At 52.2% G+C, this 24,694-nt stretch overlaps 10 protein-coding genes across 11 annotated transcripts; 2 read left to right on the forward strand and 8 right to left on the reverse strand.

Annotated features, from left to right (window-relative positions):
- Positions 1 to 597: 597 nt before the first annotated feature.
- Positions 598 to 795, reverse strand: J3458_019863 (uncharacterized protein; the record flags this gene model as incomplete). Its single annotated transcript, XM_007815408.2, has 1 exon — positions 598 to 795. The coding sequence occupies one exon, from the start codon at positions 793 to 795 to the stop codon at positions 598 to 600; it is 198 nt and encodes a 65-aa protein (XP_007813599.2).
- Positions 796 to 899: 104 nt separating this feature from the next.
- J3458_019864 (uncharacterized protein) lies at positions 900 to 1,274 on the reverse strand (the record flags this gene model as incomplete). The annotated part of the gene is made up of 1 exon (XM_066121734.1): positions 900 to 1,274. The coding sequence occupies one exon, from the start codon at positions 1,272 to 1,274 to the stop codon at positions 900 to 902; it is 375 nt and encodes a 124-aa protein (XP_065973351.1).
- Positions 1,275 to 2,883: 1,609 nt separating this feature from the next.
- On the reverse strand, positions 2,884 to 4,480 carry J3458_019865 (uncharacterized protein; the record flags this gene model as incomplete). Its single annotated transcript, XM_007815409.2, has 2 exons — positions 2,884 to 4,358; positions 4,429 to 4,480. 2 exons carry the CDS (start codon positions 4,478 to 4,480, stop codon positions 2,884 to 2,886), a joined length of 1,527 nt encoding a protein of 508 aa, XP_007813600.2.
- A 621-nt stretch (positions 4,481 to 5,101) lies between these two features.
- On the reverse strand, positions 5,102 to 6,793 carry DLD1 (D-lactate ferricytochrome c oxidoreductase; the record flags this gene model as incomplete). Its single annotated transcript, XM_066121735.1, has 4 exons — positions 5,102 to 5,194; positions 5,233 to 5,331; positions 5,401 to 5,495; positions 5,554 to 6,793. The coding sequence occupies 4 exons, from the start codon at positions 6,791 to 6,793 to the stop codon at positions 5,102 to 5,104; spliced, it is 1,527 nt and encodes a 508-aa protein (XP_065973352.1).
- Positions 6,794 to 7,488: 695 nt separating this feature from the next.
- J3458_019867 (uncharacterized protein) lies at positions 7,489 to 10,752 on the reverse strand. Of its 2 annotated transcripts, XM_066121737.1 has the most exons (2): positions 10,337 to 10,752; positions 7,489 to 10,024 (listed from the first exon to the last, which is right to left on the reverse strand). In XM_066121737.1, exons 1-2 carry the CDS (start codon positions 10,450 to 10,452, stop codon positions 8,203 to 8,205), a joined length of 1,938 nt encoding a protein of 645 aa, XP_065973354.1. In that variant the 5' UTR covers positions 10,453 to 10,752; the 3' UTR covers positions 7,489 to 8,202. The 2 variants fall into 2 exon arrangements, with proteins under 2 accessions (XP_065973354.1, XP_065973353.1); XM_066121736.1 differs by having other exon boundaries at positions 7,491 to 10,752.
- Positions 10,753 to 11,174: 422 nt separating this feature from the next.
- J3458_019869 (uncharacterized protein) lies at positions 11,175 to 14,770 on the reverse strand. Its single transcript, XM_007815413.2, has 2 exons — positions 14,339 to 14,770; positions 11,175 to 14,245 (listed from the first exon to the last, which is right to left on the reverse strand). The coding sequence occupies exons 1-2, from the start codon at positions 14,600 to 14,602 to the stop codon at positions 12,602 to 12,604; spliced, it is 1,908 nt and encodes a 635-aa protein (XP_007813604.2). The 5' UTR covers positions 14,603 to 14,770; the 3' UTR covers positions 11,175 to 12,601.
- On the forward strand, positions 11,187 to 12,380 carry J3458_019868 (uncharacterized protein; the record flags this gene model as incomplete). The annotated part of the gene is made up of 1 exon (XM_007815412.2): positions 11,187 to 12,380. The coding sequence occupies exon 1, from the start codon at positions 11,478 to 11,480 to the stop codon at positions 12,378 to 12,380; it is 903 nt and encodes a 300-aa protein (XP_007813603.2). The 5' UTR covers positions 11,187 to 11,477.
- A 64-nt stretch (positions 14,771 to 14,834) lies between the features above and the next one.
- On the reverse strand, positions 14,835 to 17,019 carry NOP7 (mRNA-binding ribosome synthesis protein nop7). The gene has a single exon (XM_007815414.2). The coding sequence runs from the start codon at positions 16,950 to 16,952 to the stop codon at positions 14,973 to 14,975; it is 1,980 nt and encodes a 659-aa protein (XP_007813605.2). The 5' UTR covers positions 16,953 to 17,019; the 3' UTR covers positions 14,835 to 14,972.
- Positions 17,020 to 17,656: 637 nt separating this feature from the next.
- Positions 17,657 to 19,098, forward strand: J3458_019871 (uncharacterized protein; the record flags this gene model as incomplete). Its single annotated transcript, XM_007815415.2, has 3 exons — positions 17,657 to 17,795; positions 17,906 to 18,173; positions 18,240 to 19,098. 3 exons carry the CDS (start codon positions 17,657 to 17,659, stop codon positions 19,096 to 19,098), a joined length of 1,266 nt encoding a protein of 421 aa, XP_007813606.2.
- Positions 19,099 to 19,311: 213 nt separating this feature from the next.
- J3458_019872 (uncharacterized protein) lies at positions 19,312 to 20,658 on the reverse strand (the record flags this gene model as incomplete). Its single annotated transcript, XM_007815416.2, has 2 exons — positions 19,312 to 20,435; positions 20,511 to 20,658. 2 exons carry the CDS (start codon positions 20,656 to 20,658, stop codon positions 19,312 to 19,314), a joined length of 1,272 nt encoding a protein of 423 aa, XP_007813607.2.
- Positions 20,659 to 24,694: the final 4,036 nt, after the last annotated feature.

The raw sequence follows: 24,694 nt of genomic DNA on the forward strand, positions 1-24,694 counted from the left end.
CCCAACTGCCTTGGATCCCCTTGGCTGTATTGAGGCTGTATGCAAGATTCGATCTGATCTCCTTGGGGGAGAACGGTGGGTGTTGAGCCCATGTTGGACTCTGTGGAGAGGCGTATGTGATACCTACGTACAATACATACGTCACCAGAGCCTCAAAAGGGCCAAGGGGAGGCGTGTGAGACTGATTGGGCGATTGACACCGAGTCTTTGCGTCCCGGCGCTCCCAAGCTGGAGTCGATGCGTCTTGGCATCTTGGGCCGACGGGAAGTGGGCTGACAAAAGGGAAAAGGCGAAGCCTTTAATAAAAGCCACTGGGCAACACGCAATGCCGACCGCCAACCAGACTTTCATCGAACCACGAGTTCATGCATTCATCTCCTTGGCGGCGTGGCCACGGAAGCTCCTGCTCCCCTTTTTCTTGTCCTCTCTCTCGGGGGATAATATGTGCGTGTTCATTAATCAGTACTACCTAGGTAGGTAGTTGGAACCTACCCTAATGAGCTACAGACAGCATCGAGTCAAGCTCAGATACATACCGCGGGAAAGCAAATTCACCATCAGCTCCTCGGCCCGTGCAAGAATGTCAACAGGGAATAATTACTGCTCGCCCCCGTCGTTTACAGGCAACCACCGTTCCGGGTTGAATTCACCAGCGTCGGCGCCCCAGAGCGTGGTACTATCGACATTGGTACCCCACGCCGCGAGGATGAGCCGCGTGCCCTTGTAGATGCGGCGATTCAGCACGCTGGTATCGCAGACGGCGTCGCGCAAGGTTTGCGGAACGGAGCTGTACATTCGCAGCACTTCGTTGCACGGCGTTGAGATAGGGCAGTTTGTCAATGTCCGCGCTGGCATTGTCCGTCTCTTCATCGACAGACGGCAAGTTGTCGCGGACCTCGTCACGGAGACGGCTCTGGATGTCGGGAAACCGACACATGGCGTAAATCGCCCACGTCAGCACCGACCCGGTCATTTTCATGCCCAGCGCCCGGGAACGTCATCATCTGGTCGATGACCTCGTCCTCCGAAAACACACCGCTCCTCAAAGCTACGGAAACGATATCCACGTCGTCGAGCTGTTCCCTTTCGAGCTTCTGCTTCTTGACCTGGATGACATTCCGGGGAACATTTCGGATCATGTTGGATGACCGCTGGACCTGCCGCCGCTTCGGAAACGGCACGTTCAAAAACGGCTTCACAGATACAAACAAGCCCGCAAAGTCCGCTAAGATCACGAGGATCCTATCCGTCTTGGAAGGATGCGAGAGCGTCATATATGTCTCCACCAACTCGTTGTGGTCGTCGTGAATGGCGTCAAAGTCCCTCCCCAGCCCGGCGGTTCCAATGACGTCCAGCGTACACCTCGACGCTCAGGCCATCGCACTCTGCCGTCATGACCCGTACGACCTCTCGCGACATTTGCCAGAAGAGCGGGTATAGGTCCTTGAGGTGGCGCAACGCAAACGCGGGCATCAAGTTGCCGCGCTGGAGCTTGTGCGCGTCCCCCCTCCGCGAGAACCAGGGCGTGCCCGATGACGGGGCCCAGAGTGTCGCGGAGGAAGTGGGATTTGGCAAATTCGTAGCTTTTGGCGACGAGTATTTCGGACAGCGCCTGCGGCGACGTGATGAGGAGCACTTCGCGGTTGAATGCTCAGCGAAATGTGGATGAGGCCGTCGCTGGCGATCCACGCGATCCTGCACAGGTTAGATGACATGGCCGCGGGCTCATCAAGAAAATTCGATGGGATGGGGAAATGGCGTATTCACCATTTTCTGGTGGTTGTTCCCAGGCCTTCTTTTACCATCTGCCTCGTGTGCCCAAAGAGATAATCGCCACCAGGGGGCTTGGGCAAGTGACATGCGGCGACAAGAAAAAGGGTTATATGAACATGCTCTAGACGGAGTAGATGGCCACCTGAATACCAAAAAACGGCGACAAATGCCCCGATAGCCGAGTTTCTAGCCCATTCCTGTTGTTGGGTCATCAAGAGGAGTGTGCCGGCGGCTGCAACGGCCGTGAAAAGCGGTAGCGAAGACGACACACAATATAACCAACCATCTTGGCGCTATCCAACACCTTGGCACGAAAGATATAGCAGTTGCTCATATTCCTTTCCCTTTTACGCCAACGTAATGAATGCCTCGCATTATGGAGAGTCGGACTCGAACGTCCAGAGCGCTCTTTTAAAGTCGGGGCTCAAACAAGATAAAACGTAAGATACCGTGACGCAGGGTTGCAAGCTGTTGTACAACCTCGCTTTGACACTATATGACGAGGCAACCGGACTGGCTTCAGAAACACCTCTCCTATTACGAAACAACAACACGTCGCACGTACTAGTAGGGCACGTAGATATGCGTCTACAAGCCCGACAGGAATCGCAGATCCCGGGTATGCTTGCCGGGGAAAAGTCCCTGGAGAGTGAGCGACCGTCTGAAAAAGAGGCTTAACCAAGTATACGAGGACATCAGAGACGAACATGAAATAAACTGGATCATGTGTATACTAGGACATGTATTGGCCAACGGTCTTTGTAACGAACCCTCTACGAATCGCCAAGGTCGGACACTGCGGTCAGGATGCTTGCCGCCCCCTTGTTACTCGAATGAATGCACCCCTCATCGTGAACGGCTGATGATGGCCACATTCAGATCTTGTATTCTTGATTCTGGTTCCAGCACGCTCCAGCTTGTTGATAGCTGCAAGTGTGCCAGCGTCCGTCCGCCTGGCTGAGGCTCTGGATAGGCTAAACGTCAGGAAGACTGTTCCTCCGACCAGTGTGACCCAAGTGGTGAGTATAGTTGAATGCCTCAGTTGACATGGGAAAGCAGCAGTCCACGTCTCCACACGACCTAAGCGTCCCAAATGATCTATATACTACATTAAAATATCGTCACGGTATTAACATAATCGTTCCTCAACACCTCGAATACCATTCCCGGAAACCCATATAACGTCGTCGTCGAATCCCCGTTTGCTTCAGCCCTCTTCGCACCACTCTCTTCCCAACCTCCCAAAAACTCGCAGCTGCTCCCCGGGCTATCGCCCCATCCACGATTCAGCACCATTCCCCTCTGTCTTTGTGGCACTTTCCCTGGCGAGTATGCACCCTTCCATTTAGAGTTCATGCCCTCTTCGACGTATTTGAACTCTGTTTCGGACGTAACATCGTCAAGGTACGCTATTTCCCAGCGGCAGCGACGATGGCGGTTGAATTCGTAGGATCCAGGCACGTTGCCGTGGAGGACAACTTTGGTCGCGACAAGACGGTCAGGGTGATGATGTTTGGTTGGGTTTTCTGCTGGGTCTTCGTTGGTGTCGTCTCCGGGGGGTACAGCTGATGGTTGGGTTGGTAGGGAGAGGAGGATGTCAAAGCCAAGATAGAAGTAGTTGTAGAAACACTCTTCCAAAGGATTGCCTGCTGTGTGTTCGTCGATGGCTTCGTCGTTATCTGAGTCGTCCGAACCGGTATTCATGGATGATTGGTCTGTATCGGTGAGATCATCAGGGCGGCTGATATCAGATGAACTTGGCCGACCACGGGAGCTGCTCGCCGCTCGCATCTTGTGAATCACCATCTTTTGATCATTCTTCCGATAAATCGCATTCGGCGGACCCAGTTCCATCACCAGCTCCTGAGGTGTCGTTTCCCCTAGCTGAATCCGAAAGGCATTGTTGGTCCACTTCCGAAACAAATCCAATTTTCCACCACCATGTATCCGAATCAGCGACACCTCGTCCGGATACACGTCTTTTGTCTTTGGCAGTACAGAAGTTTGTTTAACACTAGGCAGTATCTCTGTCCACAGTGTCTGTCGCGCTTCAGCCCACGATGTCCCACTGAATACCGCCATCGAAGTAGCAACCTGGCTCGACGAAGCGGACAACAGCGTGACTACATCCTTATCCGGTGAGTAGGCCGATTTCGCCAGCGAAAAATTAAAAGCCACTCCTGGATACGACAGGACATAAGTGCCGTCTTCCTGCCCGCTAGATGGGGGGATAAACTCGCCGGCATAGGTCGGGCCCAGCAGCCGATGGTAAATGTGCCTAAAGGTCGGCCCTAGCGGTGACTCCCCTGGGATGGGCGAGCCGGGAGCCGAAGTTCCATTCGTCGTATGCTTCAACAAATCCCTGTCCTTGAATGTGATGTGAATTCTTGTAAAGTCCACCACCTCAATCAGTCGCAGGCGCTGTTCGGGGCCATCGAAGCGTAGCCGGATTCCATTCTGCGGAAGGACAATGCACACAGGTTCAGTGACGGGCCTATCTGGTGAGTGAAGGACTTCTAGTTTCGGAAAACGCTGTGGCTCAGCTTTGAGGCGTGTCAGGACATCATGTAGCGATGCGCCGAGGACTACATTGCACGGACACGTCGTATTAGTGACCGGGCAAACTGCAATTGCTTGCTGTTTACGGATACATACTCAGAAAGCCTAGCGCCCGGCCTGGATAAAGCTGCGCCGTAAAAAGCGACATCCCGTGTGTTTGAGAAGGAAGTAAGCCTCCTTGGGGCGTGGAGGAAGCTTACGCGAGCAGCAGGAGCAAGATTGGATTGGTATCGGGTTGAAGGTGGAAGGAGGACAGACAGCAAAGGGAACGTCGCAGAGCAACTCCAGTCCCAGCGTTGATTTTGAGATGAGGCAAAGGCGATGGTGGAAACAGACTGAAGTCGATGAGTTTACGGAGAGACGAGGTACGAAGGTCAGGGCATCAGCAAGTCGCGGGTCCAAGTCACGAGCCGGAGCTGGAGCACTGGTGTTGCAGGAACCTGAATGGTCTGAAGGTGCCATGTGATGGAGTGGAGGGGCAGCTAAGCATGACGCGGGGCACCCAGGTTCGCGAGTGCTGGCAGTTGGATAGTTAACTACCCACCCTGCACACCCAACGTCGGCACCTCCCCAGAGATGACTAAGCAGCAGGCCTATGTCCCTCATAAACGTGGATATTATTGCAAGAATGCCCACTCAACAACTCAACAACGCTACAAACACTTCAGGTCGAGTCGATGAATGCTACAAGAGCACTAGCACCCCTCGCCCAAATTTTCAAGGAAACACGGCTTAGACTTATTTTACAAAGGGCAACCATGTGCCTCTTTCACCACTCCTCAACCTCTCCCTTCTTGGGCCTCTGCATGCGAACAATCTTGTCGCAGTTCAGCAAGCACAGGGGGTCAAACGCCTTCTTGATCTATATACGCAAAGTTAGCAAATATACCGCATGCAAACCGCACTATGTGTACGTGCCTGTCTCATAGCATCGACTGTCGATTCGCCAAGCTCATGTGGGAGGTAATCTCTCTTAACCAACCCGACGCCATGTTCACCCTAACGAAAAACAAAAAAGATTCCATTAGCGTCACTGTCAATGGCAATACCACATGCTTTTGGACTCACAGTAACCGTCCCTTCCATCTCAATGGCACGCTTGACCATCTTGTGCACAACTGCCTCGGCCTTGCTTCGCTGAGGCCCGCTGTACGTCAGGATTGCTTGGGGTCTCAGTCAGCACTGCAACTCGCAAAATATTCCAGCCAGGCGCGCACTCACTGTGGAAATTTCCATCGCCGACGTGTCCGACAATCGAGGCCGTTAGACCACTCTTACGCATATTCTCCTTTGTCTCCTCAATCAGCTGAGGCAGCCGGCTCATGGGCACGGCAACATCCCCAGTCCAGACTCTGTCACCTTCCTTCATCGCAGACATGGTGCTCCAGAGGGCTTCCTTTCGGGCACTCCACAGCTCATCCTGCTCCTCTTGGCTTCTGGCAAACTCGAATGTCTTGCTGCCAGCCTGTCTAGCCAAGCCCTGAACCTGATAAATTTGCTCCTTCACGCCAGCCGGAGTGCCTGAAAATTTGAAGAACAGCGTGGGAGCCTCAGTCCACGAGCGCGACGTCATACCCGCCGAGTTGATAAACTGCATCTGGTTGTCGTCCAGGATCTCAACAGCAGCGATCGGAACACCCGCGCCAACAACCTTGCTGACACAGGTAGCAGCGTCGTGGATGGATGGGAAAGTGCAGACAGCCACGTTGGTAGACGCCGGCTTCACGGCGACCTTGAGCGTAGCTTCGGTGACAAGACCGAGAGTGCCCTCAGATCCGATGAACAACTTGGTAAGGTCGTAGCCAGCGGAGCTCTTTCGCGGCCGTTGTCTAGTCTTGATGATGGTGCCATCAGCCATGACGACAGTCAGACTGAGCACCCACTCGCGCATCGTGCCATATCTGTAAGCATTTGTACCGCTGCACCCAGTTCCAACCATGCCGCCAATCATGGCACCTGGGCCCGGATCAGGCGGAAAGAAAAGGTTATCCTTAGCGAGATCGTCATTCAGTGACTCCCACCCCACGGCTGGTTGAACAACCACATCCAAGTCATCCCTATGGAGTGCAAGCACCTTGTTCATTCTGCCAAAGTTGATGGAGATGCCTCTTCTTGTCTGTGTGTAGTGGCCCTCCAAGCTCGTGCCGCCACTGTAGCCAACAACCGGAATGCGTCGCTGGTGGCAGACCTTCATTATCTCTGAAACTTCCTCGGTGCTGCCAGGATACACCACACAAAAGGGTTTCTCGTCCGGCTTTGGGTGGTGGGTAGACCATGCGGAGGAGGCGTGGTGCTCGATATCCGTCTCGAGAGTACTGACATGCTCCTTGCCAACAATCTTGACAAAATCTGCCCAGGCAGCCTGCATGTTTTCGAGCTTCGTATTATGCTTGGGGTCTTGAACCTTGGAAAGCGGGAGTGTCGAGGTGGGTTCGGCTTCGCGAGGCCAGAATGTGCCCATGTAGTATGCGATGCTTATACTAGAAAGGAACACTGGACATGGTTAGTTCTATCTGCCCGCATGCCAACGACCAGAGGCTCGTCGTCGCGATCCAACTTATCCCGCCACCACTCACAGAAGGTGATCATCCAATTCCTTGAGGGATCTGTCATGTTTCTCCATCGTTCATACTGCTCTCTCTGCTCTCGCTCTCGTCTCAATCGCGCTCCAATGCTTCCCATCACCTGGCCCTGGAACGACCTTCCCAGCTTCATCTCATTCCCCTGTCTCGGAGGCCTAGGCTTTTCCGGTTCAATGTCTGTTGAATAGCATCGTCTGACAGCATGCGGCGCGAGCCCTCGTGGGATGTGAACCGCTAACAGCCGATCAAAGGTGTAGCTTCGCAGGGTCGTCGCGGCGGGCATCGCCCTAAGTCGTAGTTGCGCCATTGAGGAATGTCTCCAGCACCGCTGTCGTCGCAATGCGCAAGACACCCACGAAACTAGCTGCGACCTCCGTCTACAACCACAGTTGTCGTCTAAGGAACACGGGTGTTTTTGAGCGCTTTGTGGCTGAGAGTTATATTTCAACGGACGTCGACCTCTGAAGCTTTGGAGCTCACCGGAAATTTGTCCGGCCGCTAGCGGCGCTCCCCACACTTCAGATGTCCAATTTTCCACACACAATTTTGACGTTCCATCCGCACCGCCGAAACATGGAATGCCTGCAGTCACACTCTGTCATGGGGTCGACATTGCCGAATGGGGTGTACAGCCAGAGCATCAAAATTTACACCACAAGTGTCTGGTAGGCCGTCGGGAGATTTACCGCTACAATTGGCTAGCAGTTGTCGCCGCTTTAGACGGCATAATCCCCTTGGCCATCACTGCACTCACTCCTGTTATATCCGCGACGAGATGCAGTGGTAGGCAAGCCCAAGGAGCTTTGGGACCATCTCTCGCAAGCTCTGGCCTGGCGGTCTAAACTGCGTACACATGCATCAATGTACGTACATGTATATGAGCACATGGGAGTAGTAAGCGGGCAAGCCGAGGACCGCCCTGTCCAATGTCTGCACGCGATTGACCGAAAATCCTTAGCTCCTCTCTTTTCACTCGATACTCGTTCTTTGACCTTGAGCCTTCTCGAGATTGTGAAAGGCTCCGTCATCTACTGAATTTCATACAAAATCAAAGCCATGTCGAAGCCAGGGAGGTAGATGCTCAATTCTGTCGTTTCAATTCGTTACACATATAAATACGTCCAATCAAATTAATAGCCATGTCCGTAGCAGTTGCAGACAGGACTCCGAAAACACCATTCTAAAGTAGACAAACTTGAATCGTCAACCGGTATACGCCAAAGAAAATCGCCAAGATTAGATAGCACAATCATCAGCCGAGGTTGGTTGTCTTCTCGAGTACCCATTTTCAAGATGTCTCCCACACCAGCTGCACGTTGAACGTTGGCGCAGTGCCTTGTAAGTGCGTCAAGTACGCGCTTAATTCTTGATCTTGTTCGATCTGAAGTGGTAATTCACAGCCCTTGCCATCTTTTAGCACGCCTTCCACGCGGAGGCATGCCGTTCCCGGGAATTTAGCCACAGCCACTTGTCGGAGTTCCTGTACCGAGTGCGAAGTGAGTGTGGCTATCCAGAGATTTGAATTGGAAATGTAGCTTGATGATGACGGGTGAAGGCGTAGAAAAATGGCACATGCTGTAGACGGCGGCTGCACCTGTGGAAACACCGGTGCAGATGTAGTTGGTGGTGCAAATTGCGGCTGTACGTAGGATTGGTTCATGAAAGCGGCTTGAGTGTTCGGCTCAAGCAGCAACGATGAGCTCATCTGTGGTTCAAGTCCTATTCCTGGCGGCATCGGCGATGACCCAAGCACCCGGGACGGTTGAGGTAATCCATCTTGCGAATCTGACAGATTAGATGTCTGTGATTGTAGTGATATCGGCAAATGCCCGCCGATACTGCTGCTTGCAGGACTGAATGCCATGTGCGAAGTGCGGGATACTTCCGACATGGTATCAAAATTAGCATTTGCCATGCCCTCCGCCAGATCCACCTGGTCGTTTGACGGAGAACTACGCGAATGTCCCATCTTGGAGGTGTTTGACGCTTGTTCAGCCTGCGATGACCCGGCTGGACTGATTGGCAAGTGTTGGTGGTGATGCTTCCTCATGTCTTTGCGACCTCTTTCATCTCGTAACCTCTTCATGATATCTTTAGCTAGGACTTCTAAAGCACGAGCCTGCTCCTGCTTTTCGTCACCATTTGTCCTTATACTTATCATTATCCGCTCTACCAATGCCGACTTATCCCCCCACTTCCTCTTCAAGTCTTCCCATTGTTCCGGTGTAGCATCTGATTTGCATGTAAAGCCAGAATCAGCAAGCACTTGGTAAAAAGCCGTCCGCATATCGCGCGACTCTTCTGGGTTAACACCGAGAACGTTTTTTGCCTCTGCGAGAGTCATTCTCGTTTCCATAGTTCGCATCCGCTTGGTAACATCCGTACATATGACATCTAGAGCAAGTTGTCCGTCCTCAGGGTTCTCTTTATTCGACCAAAGTAAGCTATAGACCTGGGGCATTTGACGAACAAGTCGGCCTTTGACTGCTTCCCACCTCTCAGCACCAGCCGTCGTTTTCTTGGAAATCTTCTCCTCCTGGCATATTTGTTGAAATTGTGTTCTCAGAGTACGATATATGGACACATCAAGGTCGAGAATAGCTCGAGCCTCGTCAAGCGTCATCTCCGATGGAAAACGATTTAGTGAACTGGGATCACCCCCAGTGGCAGATTGTCTTGCTCTCCGCCGTTTCCTTCTTGAGCTCCTCGCGGACGCATGCCTGTCACGGTCCGAATCCTGCTGGGTATCAGAACCAGTGACAGACAAAACATTCCTAGAAGCTGCGGGCGAGCTTCGATCTGTCATGGGTATAGACGAGCTGCGCAACTCTTCTCCCTCTGTCTGGTCGCCGTCATCCCCAAGAGGGGCTCTGCCTTTGTCGCCGTTGGGTACTCTCAATAGCCACCGGTTCCGAGCTCGTACTCTGACAAGTTCCCTAGCCTTGATGTCAAAGCCATCTTCCTCGTTCAAAATCCGCAGCATTTCTCTCTGGGCCAAGTTTCTTTCCCAGAGCTCCTTGATGCGGCTTACCAAACGGTCATTCTTATACGCGGGCCGTTGCTTTGGCGGAAAGTTCCAACGGCGGAATTGCGTCTGGAATGCTCGCTTGCTAGACAGCTGTGTAAGTTGCAGTTCACTGTACAACAGAACAGAGAAAGCGGGATGAGGAGCAGTTCAACAGCAACAAGTAAACTAAGCCCACCAAGCATGTTGTGAACGTAGAGCCAGCTCAGCGGGATCAGGGTGCGTCTACCCCATTCACACCATGGCCGGATAGTGCGGGCAAATTGGTAATAGCGTTGTATGTGTGTGCAGACGCACTTGGCAGCCAGTAGAATAGAATCCCAATGGGTGCCAGCGGACCGTGGTGCTGTGGTGCTGTAGTGTGATGGTGTCATGGTGCCATGTGTGAGTGACTCACCTCGGTGTGAACTTGTGAACAGTCTTCATATGGTCCATAATGTCCTCAAGGGACCTGTCCTCGTCGATATACAGCCGATAACATGTCTGCTGATGCGCGTCCCAGTCATATACCATATTATGGACGAGTGCAGCCGTGACATGACTTCACGTCTGGGCATTGCAGAGACGAACACTGGCAGCTGGGCGAACAAGTGAGCAAGTGAGCGAGTAACATGCTCTAGTGGAGCTGAGCTGGACCTGTTGCGTGGTGATGGGCAGGGATGTGAATGTGTTGGCGGGTTCGTCGTTCCAATCGTGGAGAAGAATGGAGGCTTGCTTAGTCAGCGGCAACCTGTCAAGGGCAAAGAGGGCAAAGCGTTCTGCCAGGGAAGGAGCCATCCCTTTGAGTGCGCAGATGCGTTTGTTGTATCGAACCGGGATGTGACCCAATAAGGAAACCCACACCTAAATATACTAAAAAATAAGATAATAATAAAAGCATTAACAGTCTTTATACATAAGATATTACTTTATACTTATTATAATTAAAGCTATATTATGAGGCTAACCTGTTGCTAAAAGGGTATCCTCAAGGTACTGTGGAAAATGGGGCCGGTACGAAAAACGCACCTGCGCACATTTAAAGGGATCTAGTGGAGGGCCCACATCTAACACGGGGTTCTGCTCCGCAACTTCCTCCGCAAACATAGTTACCGCGGATGTCCATTCAGAGTTTGCAGCCTCATCATCTATTTGTTTTCTGACATATGCAATATATTGAAAAAGACTTTGAACAAAAACGAATCTCGTCGCGTCACTGTATGAAGAACCATGGTGTCTCATAAAAAATTGGCGTGGCCACGCCACGTATTTTATATGTGTTTTTACCACCCCATGCCGTGTGATAATTCCGTACATGCATGGCCTCCACAAAATGAACCTCGGCACCCGGCTGTTGAACCCCAGATATAAATCACCATCCAAGATCTACTTATCTCGACCAAGGCCTTGACTGCCCTTACCACACGTACACTGAACACATACTTACACCATTTTTTCCGTCGTCAATTTTCCTGATAGATTGCTTCCGAGCCCCATACTCTTTCCCACAAATCCCACGCTGTCACTCCAAAACTCTCGTCTCCAAACCACGCCCGAAAATGGCATCACTACCAGAATCCTACGAAAAGCTCAGCTTCCCAACCCTCCTCATCTCCCATCACCCGCCATCCTCACCCTCTCCAACCCCAATCATCATTGTCAAACTCCACCGTCCTTCGCACCGCAATGGCTTCACAGACATCATGGCCGATAACCTCGTCACCGTCTTCAACACCCTTTCTCGCGACCCCCGCGTCAAAGCCATCATTCTCACCTCCGCCGACACCCAAAACAAGATGTTTTGTGCCGGAATGGATTTCTCCTCGCCCCAGGGCGTCTCGACCACCGCTGAGCTCCACCGTGACGAAGGCGGCCGCATCTCCGTCGCCATGTACAGATGCAACAAGCCCGTCATCGCGGCCATCAACGGCCACGCCGTCGGCGTCGGCATCACTATGACCCTACCCGCTAACATCCGCATCGCCAGTTCCGAAGCCAAGATCGGTTTCGTCTTTGGCAGAAGGGGCTTCTGTCTAGAAGCCTGCAGCAGCTTCTTCCTGCCGAGGCTGATTGGGACTTCCAAGGCGTTGCATTTGACAACTACAGGCGCCGTCTACCCAGCTAACCATAAGCTGTTCGATGGACTGTTCAGCGAGGTTGTTCCTCCCGAGGAGGTTTTGCCCACGGCGTTGAAGATTGCCGAGGATATCAGCGTGAATGTGAGCAATGTCTCGTCGAGGGTGATGAAGGATATGATTTACAGAACGACAAGCTCCCCAGAGGAAGCGCATCTGCTGGAGAGCAGGTTGTTTCACGGGTTATTTAGGGGCAAGGATGCCAAAGAGGGTGTTGATAGCTTCATGCAGAAGAGGCAGCCTGACTTCAAGGGCACCATGGAGGATGGGTTGCCGTATTATCCATGGTGGACACCGGTTGATGTCAAGCCGCCTGCTAAACTGTAGTTGTTACACTATGACGAGATAGAGAATCGAGTCGAAAGTATTCTTTGCAACGCTTTGTCTGTCAAATTCCGAAATCGCAATACAAGGCGGTATCTTGAGGTCTTCGTTAAGCCTGTCCATCATGTCCATTGAGTGGACACCGGCACTAGATCAATTAGAATAAAAGCGCCGAGTGGCCAGCTCTCAAATAATTTCTCATCACTTTGCCTCTCACAGTTGGATCAACCTCTCCACGACTCATCGCTGGCCCCCTCGTCGTCGTCTTCATCCACACTCACACTCCTCCTCCTGTAATATCTCTTCCTCTTTCTCGCAAGCACATCCTCGCCTCTCCACCCTCTGTGAGGATAAAATGTCTTCAAAAATCCATCAACATGTACGCCACCTACAACCTCGTCGTCCGAGTCGTTTTCTTCTGATGTGTGGCCCTGATGAACAAGGGTCATGTGGCGACGCAGATTGGCTCGTCTTGAAAACCCCATAGTTGCACGATCACATGTTGGAATCGGGCAGAATAAAAATCCTGCGGAGGAGCGAGAACATGAGCGGGAACCGGATTGTGAAAGAGACCGACCACGAGGAGTTGCAGGCGAGGAGGCTGTGGGAGATCGAGCGACAGATGCCTGCCGGGACGTGATACGGCGTTGTGGGAGTGTTGCTGAGGGTTCGGACTCGGATTCAGCGGAAGACGACGGAAGTTGAATTTTTGAGGGGCGGTACTCTTTACTGGTGAATGCTGGGACTCGTGTAGAAGGAACCTCATCTAGACGTCTAATAACCATGCCTTGACCAAAGAGGTCGGCACATCGCTTGGTAGTGCGTGCTATGACGGCATCAGAGAATCCAGCCAGCGCAGCAGCTCCAACCACGTCACTCCAGTCTCTCAAGCCCCATCTGTGTAGCTTTCTCTCAACGTTCGTTTCACCAGTGATTTCTTGAGCGACAGGCTCTTCAGATTCTGCCTTTGTACGAGATTGCTCACGCTCGCGGCGATAACCCTCCTGTAACCAGGCTTCGAACGCAGCATCTCGATCTGCAGCTGTGATGGGAAGTCGTCTATGCCCTTCCCTAGCTACACGATACCGCATCTCCTCTTCCGTCTCACCTTCTCGCGGTGTGTGAACCTTGCGCGGCCTGCCGCGACGTCTGGGGCCCTGTAGATTCAGTTGCTCGGAAGATGAGAGCTCTTCCCCAGGTCGGGGTGTACGCTTTGGACGGCCCCTTTTTCCTCTCTTGCGAGGCGTTCCCGCCTCAGAATCTCCTTCTGTAGAGGAGTCTGATTCGGAGAGGTAGTTTAAGCCGGCGACGCGGGCGTTGTGCAGGATGGTGAGGGTGCGGTCCAGCTGTGTGAGGATGTGGCGGACAGAGGGGCGGAGAAGAAGGTTCGACAGGTCATCGTTTGAAGATATAGTTGGTTCGTACGTCTTTTCATTCCCAACGTGGAAATTTTCCAAGTCTTCTTCTTCATCATGATTACTGGATCCATCCTCGCCATGGTAAAGAGACATCTCTTCGCTACCCGCTGACATACTTGATAGAGGAGGAGAAGATGGCAGTGATAATTCATCCTCGGACTGGTCCTTTGATATAGATGGCAACGGGCTGGAAGGGCTCTCAATGGATGGATGGAGTGGGCGATTCCATGATCGTCGTTGATATCGTTCCTTCGCCAGACGCAACACTGTCGCGGCAAGCTCATCTTGCAGCTCGGTACTGGGCATCCTATTCTCCACTTTGCGCAGTGTAAACTTTTCCTCTTCGTCGTTTTGTTTCTGAAAGAGCCCTTCTGCAGAGATATGCTTCTCTTTCAGTGGCCATGCTGTCCATACTTTTGGCGGCGCCCAGACAATGTCTTGTGCATCTCCCTGATAATAATCAGCCCATCTTCATGAACACCGCTTGCTGTAACCCCTCAAGAAAATTGTACACCTGAAAACGACATCGTGTATGCGACATACCGTCTTGATAGTGAGGTTCCGTGCTGTGGCCTGGTCCCTCCCTTGTCTCTTCAAAGCAAATGCATCGTACAAATGCACCGCCAAATCTTTGTCAACAAGCTGTTGCATGGACCGCCAGAGCAGCCGCTCCTCCCTAGTAAATTCTCTCCATGTCGATTTAGGCCCCTTCCAGCGGTTTGGTCGATTCTCATACAAATCTTCTGATGCGACGGATGCGATTTCATCTGTGTCCAGGTCCCAGTTGGTGGGTTGGTTCTCCTCCATGCTCAAAACATGCCCTTAGATGAACATGGGCGCCTCTTCATGTGTTGCTATGCTGAACGAAAGGTCGACTTGTTTTGGAGACGGTGCTCTTTGCGGTTATGAAAAAGTTGTAAGCTGACGCTGCTAGCGCGTGGATGTCAAGTTGTAGTTGGCAAAATTGTAACCAAGGTGGTTGTTGGTTGGAGGTTGGAGGTCGGGGGCTCCACACGTCACGAAGAGCTGGCGCCACACACTTGATAGCATTTTGGTTAAACTTTGGAACGACTTCCTTTAAAATCCACACAGACTTGCGTAGAGTCATCGATCACAAAGGCCTATATAACCTTCATTTAAAAACGCATTTTATTCACAATTATCAAAACAATCCCGATTACGCCTTGCCCTTGGCCTTTCCCTTTTCCAGCTTTCTTCTCTTCGCTCTTAGCTTTTGGTCTTCTGCGCTCTTCTTGTTATTTGTGTAGATCATCTGCTCGTAGAGCTTCCTCTTCTTCTTGCTCAGCATACCCTTGGCACGCTCAAGGTCCTCGGCTTCTTCCTTGGCCTTCTTGCGTAAAGCCTTTCGCGCTTGTTCCTTGGCCTTGGCCTTACTGTTGGTAGTCTTGGCCTTGACAGAGGTGCCCGTCAGCTCCGCCTCGAGTTCTTGCTGTCGGAGAGCAGCCTCGTCCTCTTCTTCGCCCTCTTCTCCGTCCTCTTCCTGGACATCTTCTTCCATTTTCTCAGCATCTTCCTCGTCCTCATCTTCGCCTTCTTCGCCCTCATCCTCATCCTCGTCTTCGGCAACGTCCATGCCCTCTACAGTTTCGTCGCCGTCCTCATCAGCCTCCAGAGCCTCTTCTTCAGGCTCCTGCTCCTCTAAAGGTACTGTAGGATCGTATGAACCTTGGACGCTCTTTACGAAGGGACTAAGATGAGGCGGCAGGGATGCTCCGGGACCGTACAGGTGAGGCTCCTTGAGTTCCACGTCGTTGATGCAATCCCACACCCACTGGGGCTGAACGTATGTCCGCCCTGGGACCCGACGATTGACAGCCAGCTTTTGTGACGTTTGGTTATCTTCAGCGTCGCCATCTTCTTCCATTGCTGCTTGGATAGGCGGCCTGTCGACGATCTGATGCGTGATATTGGGATCCAACTCATCTGTTGTGAAGGCTCCACCACCCAGGACAGGGTCCCATCCAACACGTTTGCAGCCGAATGCTTTCAAGATAAACTCAAGAGGCTGTCGAGGAGTCTCACGAGATAGGTAGAAAGTGAAATTGGAGAACAAGGTCCCGTGATTGTTTCCATTAGTAGACGGCTGCATCAGCACATCGCCACCAGGAGCCGCGGGTTCAAACTTGTCAATGGCGCTCGCGTTTGCTTCCTCAGTCTCAGTGGTCCCATTCTCGGTCTCTTCCGTGGCATCTGTTGCGTCACCATTCTGGAGAGTCTTCAGAACCTTGTTGACCGCAGCCTGAGTCTTGGGGTCAGGCTTATGTGAAGCATCTTCCAACTTCTTTGGTTCCTCAGCGCCGACCAGTGCTTTGCCTTCGAGAGTGAAAGCGCCAAGTTCGGCGGCATTCTCATCCTTGACAGCGTCAAACTTGGGCGGGTACTTGATACCGATGGAGGTGTATAAACGGAAATTGACGAAACCCAAGAGGGTCATGTAAAACTCGACAAAAGTGCCCATGATTCTGAAGTCAACGTCGCCAACAATTCTCTGGTTGAACTTGTAAGGCACCAGCCAGAGGATATCCTCACCTTGGATGTTGGCCTGGTAGTAGATACCCTTGATAGAAAGGAAGGACTTGGTCAAGCTTCGGGAAACAATAAGGTAGTGCTGGAACTCGAGGCAAAGTCTCTCGCAGCGAGCAATCATCTTGGCTGGAACGCTAGAGGTGGACGGTAGGTTGGCAAAGAGAAACAGCATGGAAAGACAATCGTCCAAATCCCTCAGTGCATCAACAAAGGTCGGGTAGCGCTCGCGAACGACATGGTCAAGAGTGTATCGAGGCTTGCCGGTCTTCTCTGGTCGCGAAGCGTTTCCTTCAAGTCGCTTGGCATCGCCGACGTCACCACGACCCAATGCCTTGGAAATTTTCTTTTCTAAAACCTTTTGGTCCCGGAACTTTTGAAGAAGTGGTTCGTGGAGGAGATACTGAATATCCTTGGCGTAGTAAAAGGTGGTCGAGGCAGTCGAGGATTTGGAAACCTTCTTTTTGCTCCGCGGTTCGCGAGGGTAGATGCCCTTCCAAATACAGAGCTGACGGAAGTCAGGCAAGCTGATTTGAAGTTTTCGAATGGCCTGGTTTCGCGTGAGGTAGTTTTTGGCCGCACCGGCCTGGCCCTTCTTCTTTATCCGACCCATTGTCGTTTGGATTGACCTGAGGGATCGTCTGGTGAACTTTTTGGACTGGAAAAGGCAGCGGGGCGGCCTTCTGCCATCTCTGAACTTGTTTTTTTTTTGGAGTTCCAAAGTTGGCTGGGAATTTTATTGCCAGACGGCACCGCCCAGGTCTCCAACCATTCTGCGTTTAGCGTGATGCGAACCCCTGCTGCTGGCAGCCATACATCTCACCGCCCGGATTGTCGCACAAACCGGGCCTATCAATGTGTGCCGTACTTATGGTAGGTTCGTAAAAGCATGGAAATTGTTCCATTGCCGCCATCATGTCTACAAGTAGTTCAGAATAATGCAACTTTTGTTCCAGAGGCCAAATGTTTCCGTCCCGGGATCGTGGGGACACCATCTGGCGGAACTGCCATCCATACATATGTAGCCAGACAGTTGGCTCCGAGTAAAATACACCCAGTGCCAAGTGAAAAATACATCTACTCAAATAATTCACTTTCATCTTCCAATCAACGAATGGCACCTGTGGCCTGTATTACTCGAATCGTGCACGTCAGCAGTGCTGGTCCAAGTCAAACCAAGTAAGTACTCCACCGTCGGCCCGTGAACCCGAGGTGCCAAGTGGCCTCCATACCGCGACCGGCATCACACCCTCCGGCCAGCGCGTCTCCCCTCCTCGCACCCAAGCAATGGCCTGACCAAGTGCCATGGCCTCAACCATGACATTGCGAGGCAAAGCTGGCGTCTACGCTGGCGCTGCCGTCCTCCGACTCCTTCTTACCGTGGCCTTTCCCGGGCTGCCAGACTTCTTGACCGGCCGTGTAGAGATTTCCACCCCCGTCACGAGCTTCAAGCGATGTTAGTGCGCCCGCATTTTGCCTCAGTCTCGATATGACCTCGCGGCAGCCCCTTCAACTAGCTTCCGGACGCAAAAAGCTGACTGTTTTTTTTCCCTCCTCCTTTTGCAGTGCAAGAAGGATTGTTCCTTTACAACCACAATGTGTGGCCCTACGATGGTGGTGTCTACCACCAGGCACCGCTGCTACTGCCGCTGTTTTCGCTGCTCCCAAGCGTCAAAACCTGGCCCATCTTCACGTCGCTTCTCTACATACTAGTCGACCTGCTAAGCGCCGATGCGCTTTCTACAATTGCGAGTTCAGGCGAAGCCGGGCAGTCGAGGCTATTTACGTCGCCGCGGAGAGCAAAGCGAGCATGTGGATTAGCAGTGGCCGCTGCGTAAGTGGTCATATCCAACCTGTGCATCGAAACGCTTTGAAAAAAAGACCAACATGAAATGTCCAGATTCCTCTTCAACCCCTTCACGATAGCCAGCTGCATCGGCCGCTCCACCAGCATATTCACGACATGCGCCATCCTCCACGCCATATCCAAAGCCATCCAGGGCTCCGCGTTCAACGCCATGGTCGCCCTCTCCTTTGCCTCCTACCTATCCATGTACCCGATCCTCCTCCTGCCGCCGCTCGTGCTCCTCTCCTTCGACCGCCAGCCCGAAGCCCGCCGCACCGCCAGCGCCGTCACATTCGGCGCCAAATGCGTCGCCATGACCGCCGTCTGCCTCGGCCTCCTGCTGGGCATGTCCTTTGTACTCACCGGCAACTCGTGGGAGTTCCTCTCCCGCACGTACGGCATCCAGCTTACGCTGTCCGACCTCACCCCCAACGTCGGCCTGTGGTGGTACTTCTTCATCGAGATGTTCGACTCCTTCCGGGCCTTCTTCCTCGCCGTCTTCTGGCTCCACCTCGCGGCGTACGTGGGTGGCCTGACGATCCGCCTGCGCACGCAGCCCCTCGCCGTGCTGACCATTCTCCTGGGAATCTTTTCCATCTTCAAGCCGTATCCTTCCATCGCCGACGCGAGCCTGTTTCTCGCCATGCTCCCGCTGTTCTGGCACGTCTTCCCGCTCATGAGGTACACCTACGTTGCGTCTGCCACGCTCCTGTACGCCACGTTCCTGGGCCCCGCGTTTTATCACCTGTGGATATACGCTGGCAGCGGAAATGCAAACTTCTTCTACGCCATTACGCTGGTGTGGAGTTTGGGGCAGAGCTTGTTGGTCACGGATTTGACATTTGCCGTCTTAAGAGACGAGTGGGAAGTTGAGCGGCCCGACATGATTGGCAAGGAGGTGAAGCAAATTTAGAGTATTAAGCGCTCAACATGATGAAGAAGACAAATTTAAAAAGAGAAACAGGCAGTGGGTAAAGTGCTCTGTAGGAGTATGCATAGAAATGGCATCATGAAGAGAGGTCAAACCACGTCCTTCAAAGATGCAGAAAACTATTCATTACATATTGTAAAATTGGTGTCCCACAGTGGGAACGGGTATCTGGACTCTATGTGCCTTCTTGATGTATTAATCCACCTCCGAGTCAACCTCTACAAGGCGACCACTTCGAGTCGTAATTCCGGTGGGCATTGAATCCGGTTGATATGCTCCCATGGCACTGCTAAGCATATTACCCAGGTCCCCAAACTGGCTCAACCTAGACGTACCACGGAGCTGTCTCCAAACTTGTGTTCTGGCTCCAAATGGCTGTAGGCTCTTGTACATGTGTAAACCGTAGCCGAAGGCAGCGCCGGTAAGCATGACGCTCATCATCACCATCAAAGCCCTCTGATCCAGGCCCTTCACGCCAACTTCCGTTCTATGCCGCATTTCATTGGCATAGTGTTCTCCAACACGGGGAATATTTCGCAAGATGGAGTCAGCTACACGTCTATTTGAGCCCAAAATTGAAGGGGCCACCGTGGGAGACCACGATAAATGAGCGGGAGCCATTGACTGAACGAACGTGACCAGTCGTGGAGTCTCCGCTCCAATCCAGTCCTTGAGGAAGCTTCTGGGTACATCTGGTACAACCATAAGTGCCAGGAACCCATATGCCAAGCAATCCAGAGAGGATGGACGGCTTCCGCCGAAGAAACGAGGCGACTTCTCCTCTGAACTGGTCTCTCCCAGCAACGAATTCACAACGGATAGGCAGTCCTCTGCCAGCCCATACAACCGTATAGCGGCAGCCTGCTCAGGCGTCATCTCCTCTCGCACAGTCTTCTTCGTCCGCGCGGGCAAATGCCTACGAAATGTTTCGGGCAAGGCGTCCCGACCAGCAGTCAAATGCAGTCCGCCATTAGGATCAAAGTCTGTATCCAGCTCGGCGAGACCAAGATGCTCCGCGCGCCGAGCAGCCTCGGCTCGTATCAACGGCGGCAGCGTCCATGTCAAGGGAAATGGTAACAAGACGCTATAGGCTGGTCTTGTTGTTGCAGACCAGTTGGCGGCCGAGACGTAGAGAGACAGATCGACGAGGGGTGCAGCGCTGGCCAGCAAGTAAGCACCGTATGCAACGGTGTCTGCTTGCTGGATAGGGTTCAAATTCGCATCGAGGTTTGTACAGAGTGACTTTGAGGTGAGGTAGTTTACTATCGCGCGATAACCGCTCACCCATGTGCCGTCATGGTCGAGAGCGGGGAGAAGATCTGCTCGGAGGCGGTCAGATGGTTTGGGGTCAAAAGTGAACAGCACCGTGAATGATGCTCAATGGTTGGGCATACTTGATGGGGATGCGGAAGGATCGTTGCTCGGGACGAGGCGCCAGCCGCTGGCAGGGAGCGCATTGTGTAGATACGTGATGATTGCGAGGCACTCTGCGTCGATGGAGGCCAGGCCAAAGGCTGGTCCCCAGACATGAAGCTCCAACATGGTGTGGTTTGGCCAAGCTCAATGCGTTGTTTCAAAGTGCTGGCTTCGCCGTCATCACACCTTCGGAGTCCGCTAGCGCGCCGCAAGAAGATCAGTCACCTCCGTTGACGCGGCTCGGCTAGGAAAATCTTGGGGGTGGCAGGCTATGATTGTGTTGGCCGGGAACTCAAGATTGCAATACGTGGAAGTGGACACGGCATTGGAGATGCAAGCTTGACAAGGCTGGCCTGCAGCCGTGGGGACGATGAGCCCGATTTAGAACTCACCGCCGCAGCAAGCCACGGCGCCTATCCTCCCACGTGCTCCATGTGACAAATGGAATGATCAACCGGTTCAACTCAAACTTTGTTGGACATGCATCGCTTCGGAACCGTTTGAGGAAGGCAAGCCGACACGGAGTACGAGACATTTGCCTGGGACAAAATATGAGGCACTCGCGGAGAGCATCACTCTGCGACAGTTTCGGTAGCCTTGCCCTTTTCCCACCGAGTTGGGAATACTCCGTAGCCAACCATGAAACTGCCTTGATCCGCGTCAGATCGTACGTCTGCAGCAAACTGCAGCCATGTTTCAATACCAGCATGGGCACCATATTCCGAGAGCAGAAATAGACAGTTGCATTCCAGCCACGACGAAAGGACGTCGTAGGTACCTGGAACCTGGGGCAGGCACAAGCAATATCAAAGTACCCACTTGGACGGTCGTCTCATATCCGACGCACCATCTGCAGCCTCGTCAAAAAAATACAACATGGGAAATAGGGCGTCAAAGCCCACGGTGGCAAGTTCATTTTATTTTTTATTTTTTTACCCTTCCTGTTCTTTCCCTTGCCATGATTCACAACCCCCTGACGATCATAAACAAATAGTCTGGCCCACGGACACTTTCACAACCCGAGTTACCGAGCTATTATTAATTCTCCAAAACAAACCAAAACAAACCACAACATGCACCTCAGAGAGCAAATAAATGTATTTCCCCCCCCCCCCCCCCCAAACATGCTAAGCGAGTGTTACACTGCAGCAATACACGAATTCCAGAAACGGCCTTGAAACCTGTGACATAAGCCTTACCAAGTATAGACATCAGACCACCGGGAGTCGCACAGACCTTTGGACAGTGCCTCGTTGTGCTATTTGTAAAACAAAAAGAAATGTTGGCAGCCTCCCGTACCTGCATGTTTTTTTGATTAGGGACAATGCGCGACGTTCCTAGGCCTTCACGTTACAAAATTATGCTGGGCGTGTCTGAATCAGAATGTGGCAAATTGCGATATAACACGACACAGCGACTATAACCTTGTTGGCGCCAAGGGCTGTGTCCCTGCATTAGTAGCATCGGTAATTTAGAAATCGAGGGTCTAAATGATTCCCAAGATTCCCGACCCATCTTAGCCGCCCACTTTGGCAATAGAACTCATATCCCCGTCTTTCAAGAGTCCGAAGTCCTACATTTTCACCCCCAAAAAAAAAAAAAAGAGGGGAACGGCAAAGCCCGGCACCTTTTATCCCTATTTTTCTCTTTTCTCTTCACCCACATGTCGGCTAAATTATAAGGGGTTTTTTCTTTCTTTTTTTTTTTTTAAAAAAAAAAAAGGGAGTCAAGTAAATAAGCCTTCTCTCACACACAAAAGGTCACTCGTAAGACAGAACACACCCTTACTGCTGCTTTCTGCCCGGAAGAAAACCTACTCCTAATAGTTTTAACGCCACGGTCACAAAACTCTCACACAGGGGAGAAAAGGGGGTTTGGCGAACCCGCCGCCATTGGAACGTGGGGAAATTCCGGATCGTGACGTTGCGCCGGCGCAAAACTCTATCAGTCAATTTTGCCTGTAAGGGAGCAAGCAAGTAATGCTAGTGTCGCCTTTCAATCCCGCGCACGTTGGTTTCCAAAACGTCAAACACATCGCGAAACCTTGAAAAAAATAAATAGATGAAGCAGCTACTGCAGTGCCCGTCAGTGCCAGTGCCAAGGCCTGCGTCTGACAGGACCCGGCTTGCTGGCTTGGAAAACCGCTGCGCACCGTCATCATCGTGTCATTGTGAATGTTCCAATTCGGACGCCAGCAGCGCCCTGGCTAAGCGCCCATGTTTGTCGCCCTTGTCTCCAACCAGCCCGCACGCCCCTTGCGCAACGGCGAGGCTTGGTGGTGGTGGTACTGCTAGTAGCAGTTAGCACTCCGTATTATGTACCAGACTCCTTAAGTTACTCCGTATGTTGGCCAGTATGAAGTACATCCGTCCATGTGTCGCCATCTCTTCCTGCAGAGTTTGTAGTATTCCATCGTCCTTTTCCCCACTTGCCTTGCTGGTCATGAAGGGCGTTTTGGAGCAGCCAAACAACCAAGATCGCGTAGCTGGAGACTTTTGGGGTGACCAGAACAGACCATGGCCCGAGCCTCTTGGCAGAAGACTTCCCGTTTGCGTCCGCTGGTGATGTGACGAGACCTAGAGCTCGTTCATGCGGGGGGACACAACAATACAATAGCCAAGGCTGTCTTGTCGAAAGGCCAAGAACTGGTACGCTAAAATTGGCATGTCAAACGTCAACACCGAGCGATCAGTGGACAGTTTGTGTAAAGCAACTTCTATTATGAAGTCTTGGTAGTAGTAATCTACATGTCCCCGTTCTCCCAACGTTCCGGTCATTACTCTTCCTCACATCTCAAGGCATACAATCCAAAAAAACCACTGTCATCGCATATGTGAGGGTATCAGCGATGACTTGTTCCTGGCAAACAAAGAAAAATAGCTATGAAAAAAAAAAAAAAAAAAAAAAAAAAAACCGAGCCCCCTGTATCCAAGCAATGCCCTCTATAGTAGAAACGACAAATGCTGATGGGTAACCCCCTACAAAGTCTCCCCGAAATGAGCTGTATGCAGGTGTAGCAGAACGCAATCTTTGCCCAAGGCCAAGGAACATAACCGATTAAATAATAATATAGTATACATGGGGTGATTGTGAGCCGAGACCGGCCTGCGAAATGATGAAGATAAGACCAAGTATTTCCGCTTGAGCCAGCCCAAGACAGTAAACGATTTGTTTGACGTGGCCGAAGGCCCATTGTGCGGCCATGGAAGTGGAGTTGGTGCACCGAGGGCATACAGCGTGTTTGACGATGCCCTCCCGATATTTGCTGCTGACTCCGCTTCCTACGCTTCGTCATAATCTCCCCTATCCCTGGTCTGGCAGCTGCCTGCAGAGATGCCGGTAAAGACGAGCCAATTGATTTATTGATATTGCAACGAGGTAGTGGAGGTGTACGTCGTGGGGCTGTTGAAGCAGGTGACCATAACATGCAGAAGCCAGTTCAAGGAATCCAAGGGTAGATGCATATCCGACCCCACGTCCAGGGAGGTCAGGGTAAATGAGACGGCTGACATGCATATTCACGCCATGAGATGCCGTCCAAAGAAAAGCCTTGCGTCCAAACGTGCAGCGGCTCTGTTATTCCAGTCCATCAACAGATCTAAGCCTCCATAGCTGAGTGGCTCTTCTGTTAAATTGCGAGCAGTACCGAGAGTGAACATGAGTGTGAAAGTCTGTCGAGCGTCCAGAAGAGTGGAAGCTTTAGCCGCGGTTGGGCAGGGGCGGAAGAGGCCGGCTGGGAGGAGGGCCAGGGCATGGAGGAAGATGAGATGGTCGTTGGGCAGGCATTGTGAGTATCGAGATAAATCGTTCAGGATTTTTTGCGCTGTAAACTGCTTGACAGTAACTGGTGGTGATGTGATGAAAGGCTCGGGATGGCCGTAGGTTGTAGTGATAGGAACTTGTAGGTCTTGATCCGAAACGGAGATGCGATGTTGGAGGCAATGACAATGAATTCCTTTGAAGAGAGATGAAGTGAATTTCTCTGAAACTCAGGTGATACTGGAGAGGCCGTGACAATTCCTGGACGAAGAGGGAGGGCCCTTTCCTTTATGTATCCAAAAAGGCGAGGCTCGCTCAAACTCCCAGGCAGGCTCGGGATGGAGACAGCAATCTGAGCATCGGCCAGGCGCCAGTGGCAGGACGACAGGGGTGAAGCGTCGCC

Source organism: Metarhizium acridum (assembly GCF_019434415.1).
Source record: "Metarhizium acridum strain ARSEF 324 chromosome Unknown scaffold_568, whole genome shotgun sequence".
NCBI lineage: Eukaryota > Fungi > Ascomycota > Sordariomycetes > Hypocreales > Clavicipitaceae > Metarhizium > Metarhizium acridum.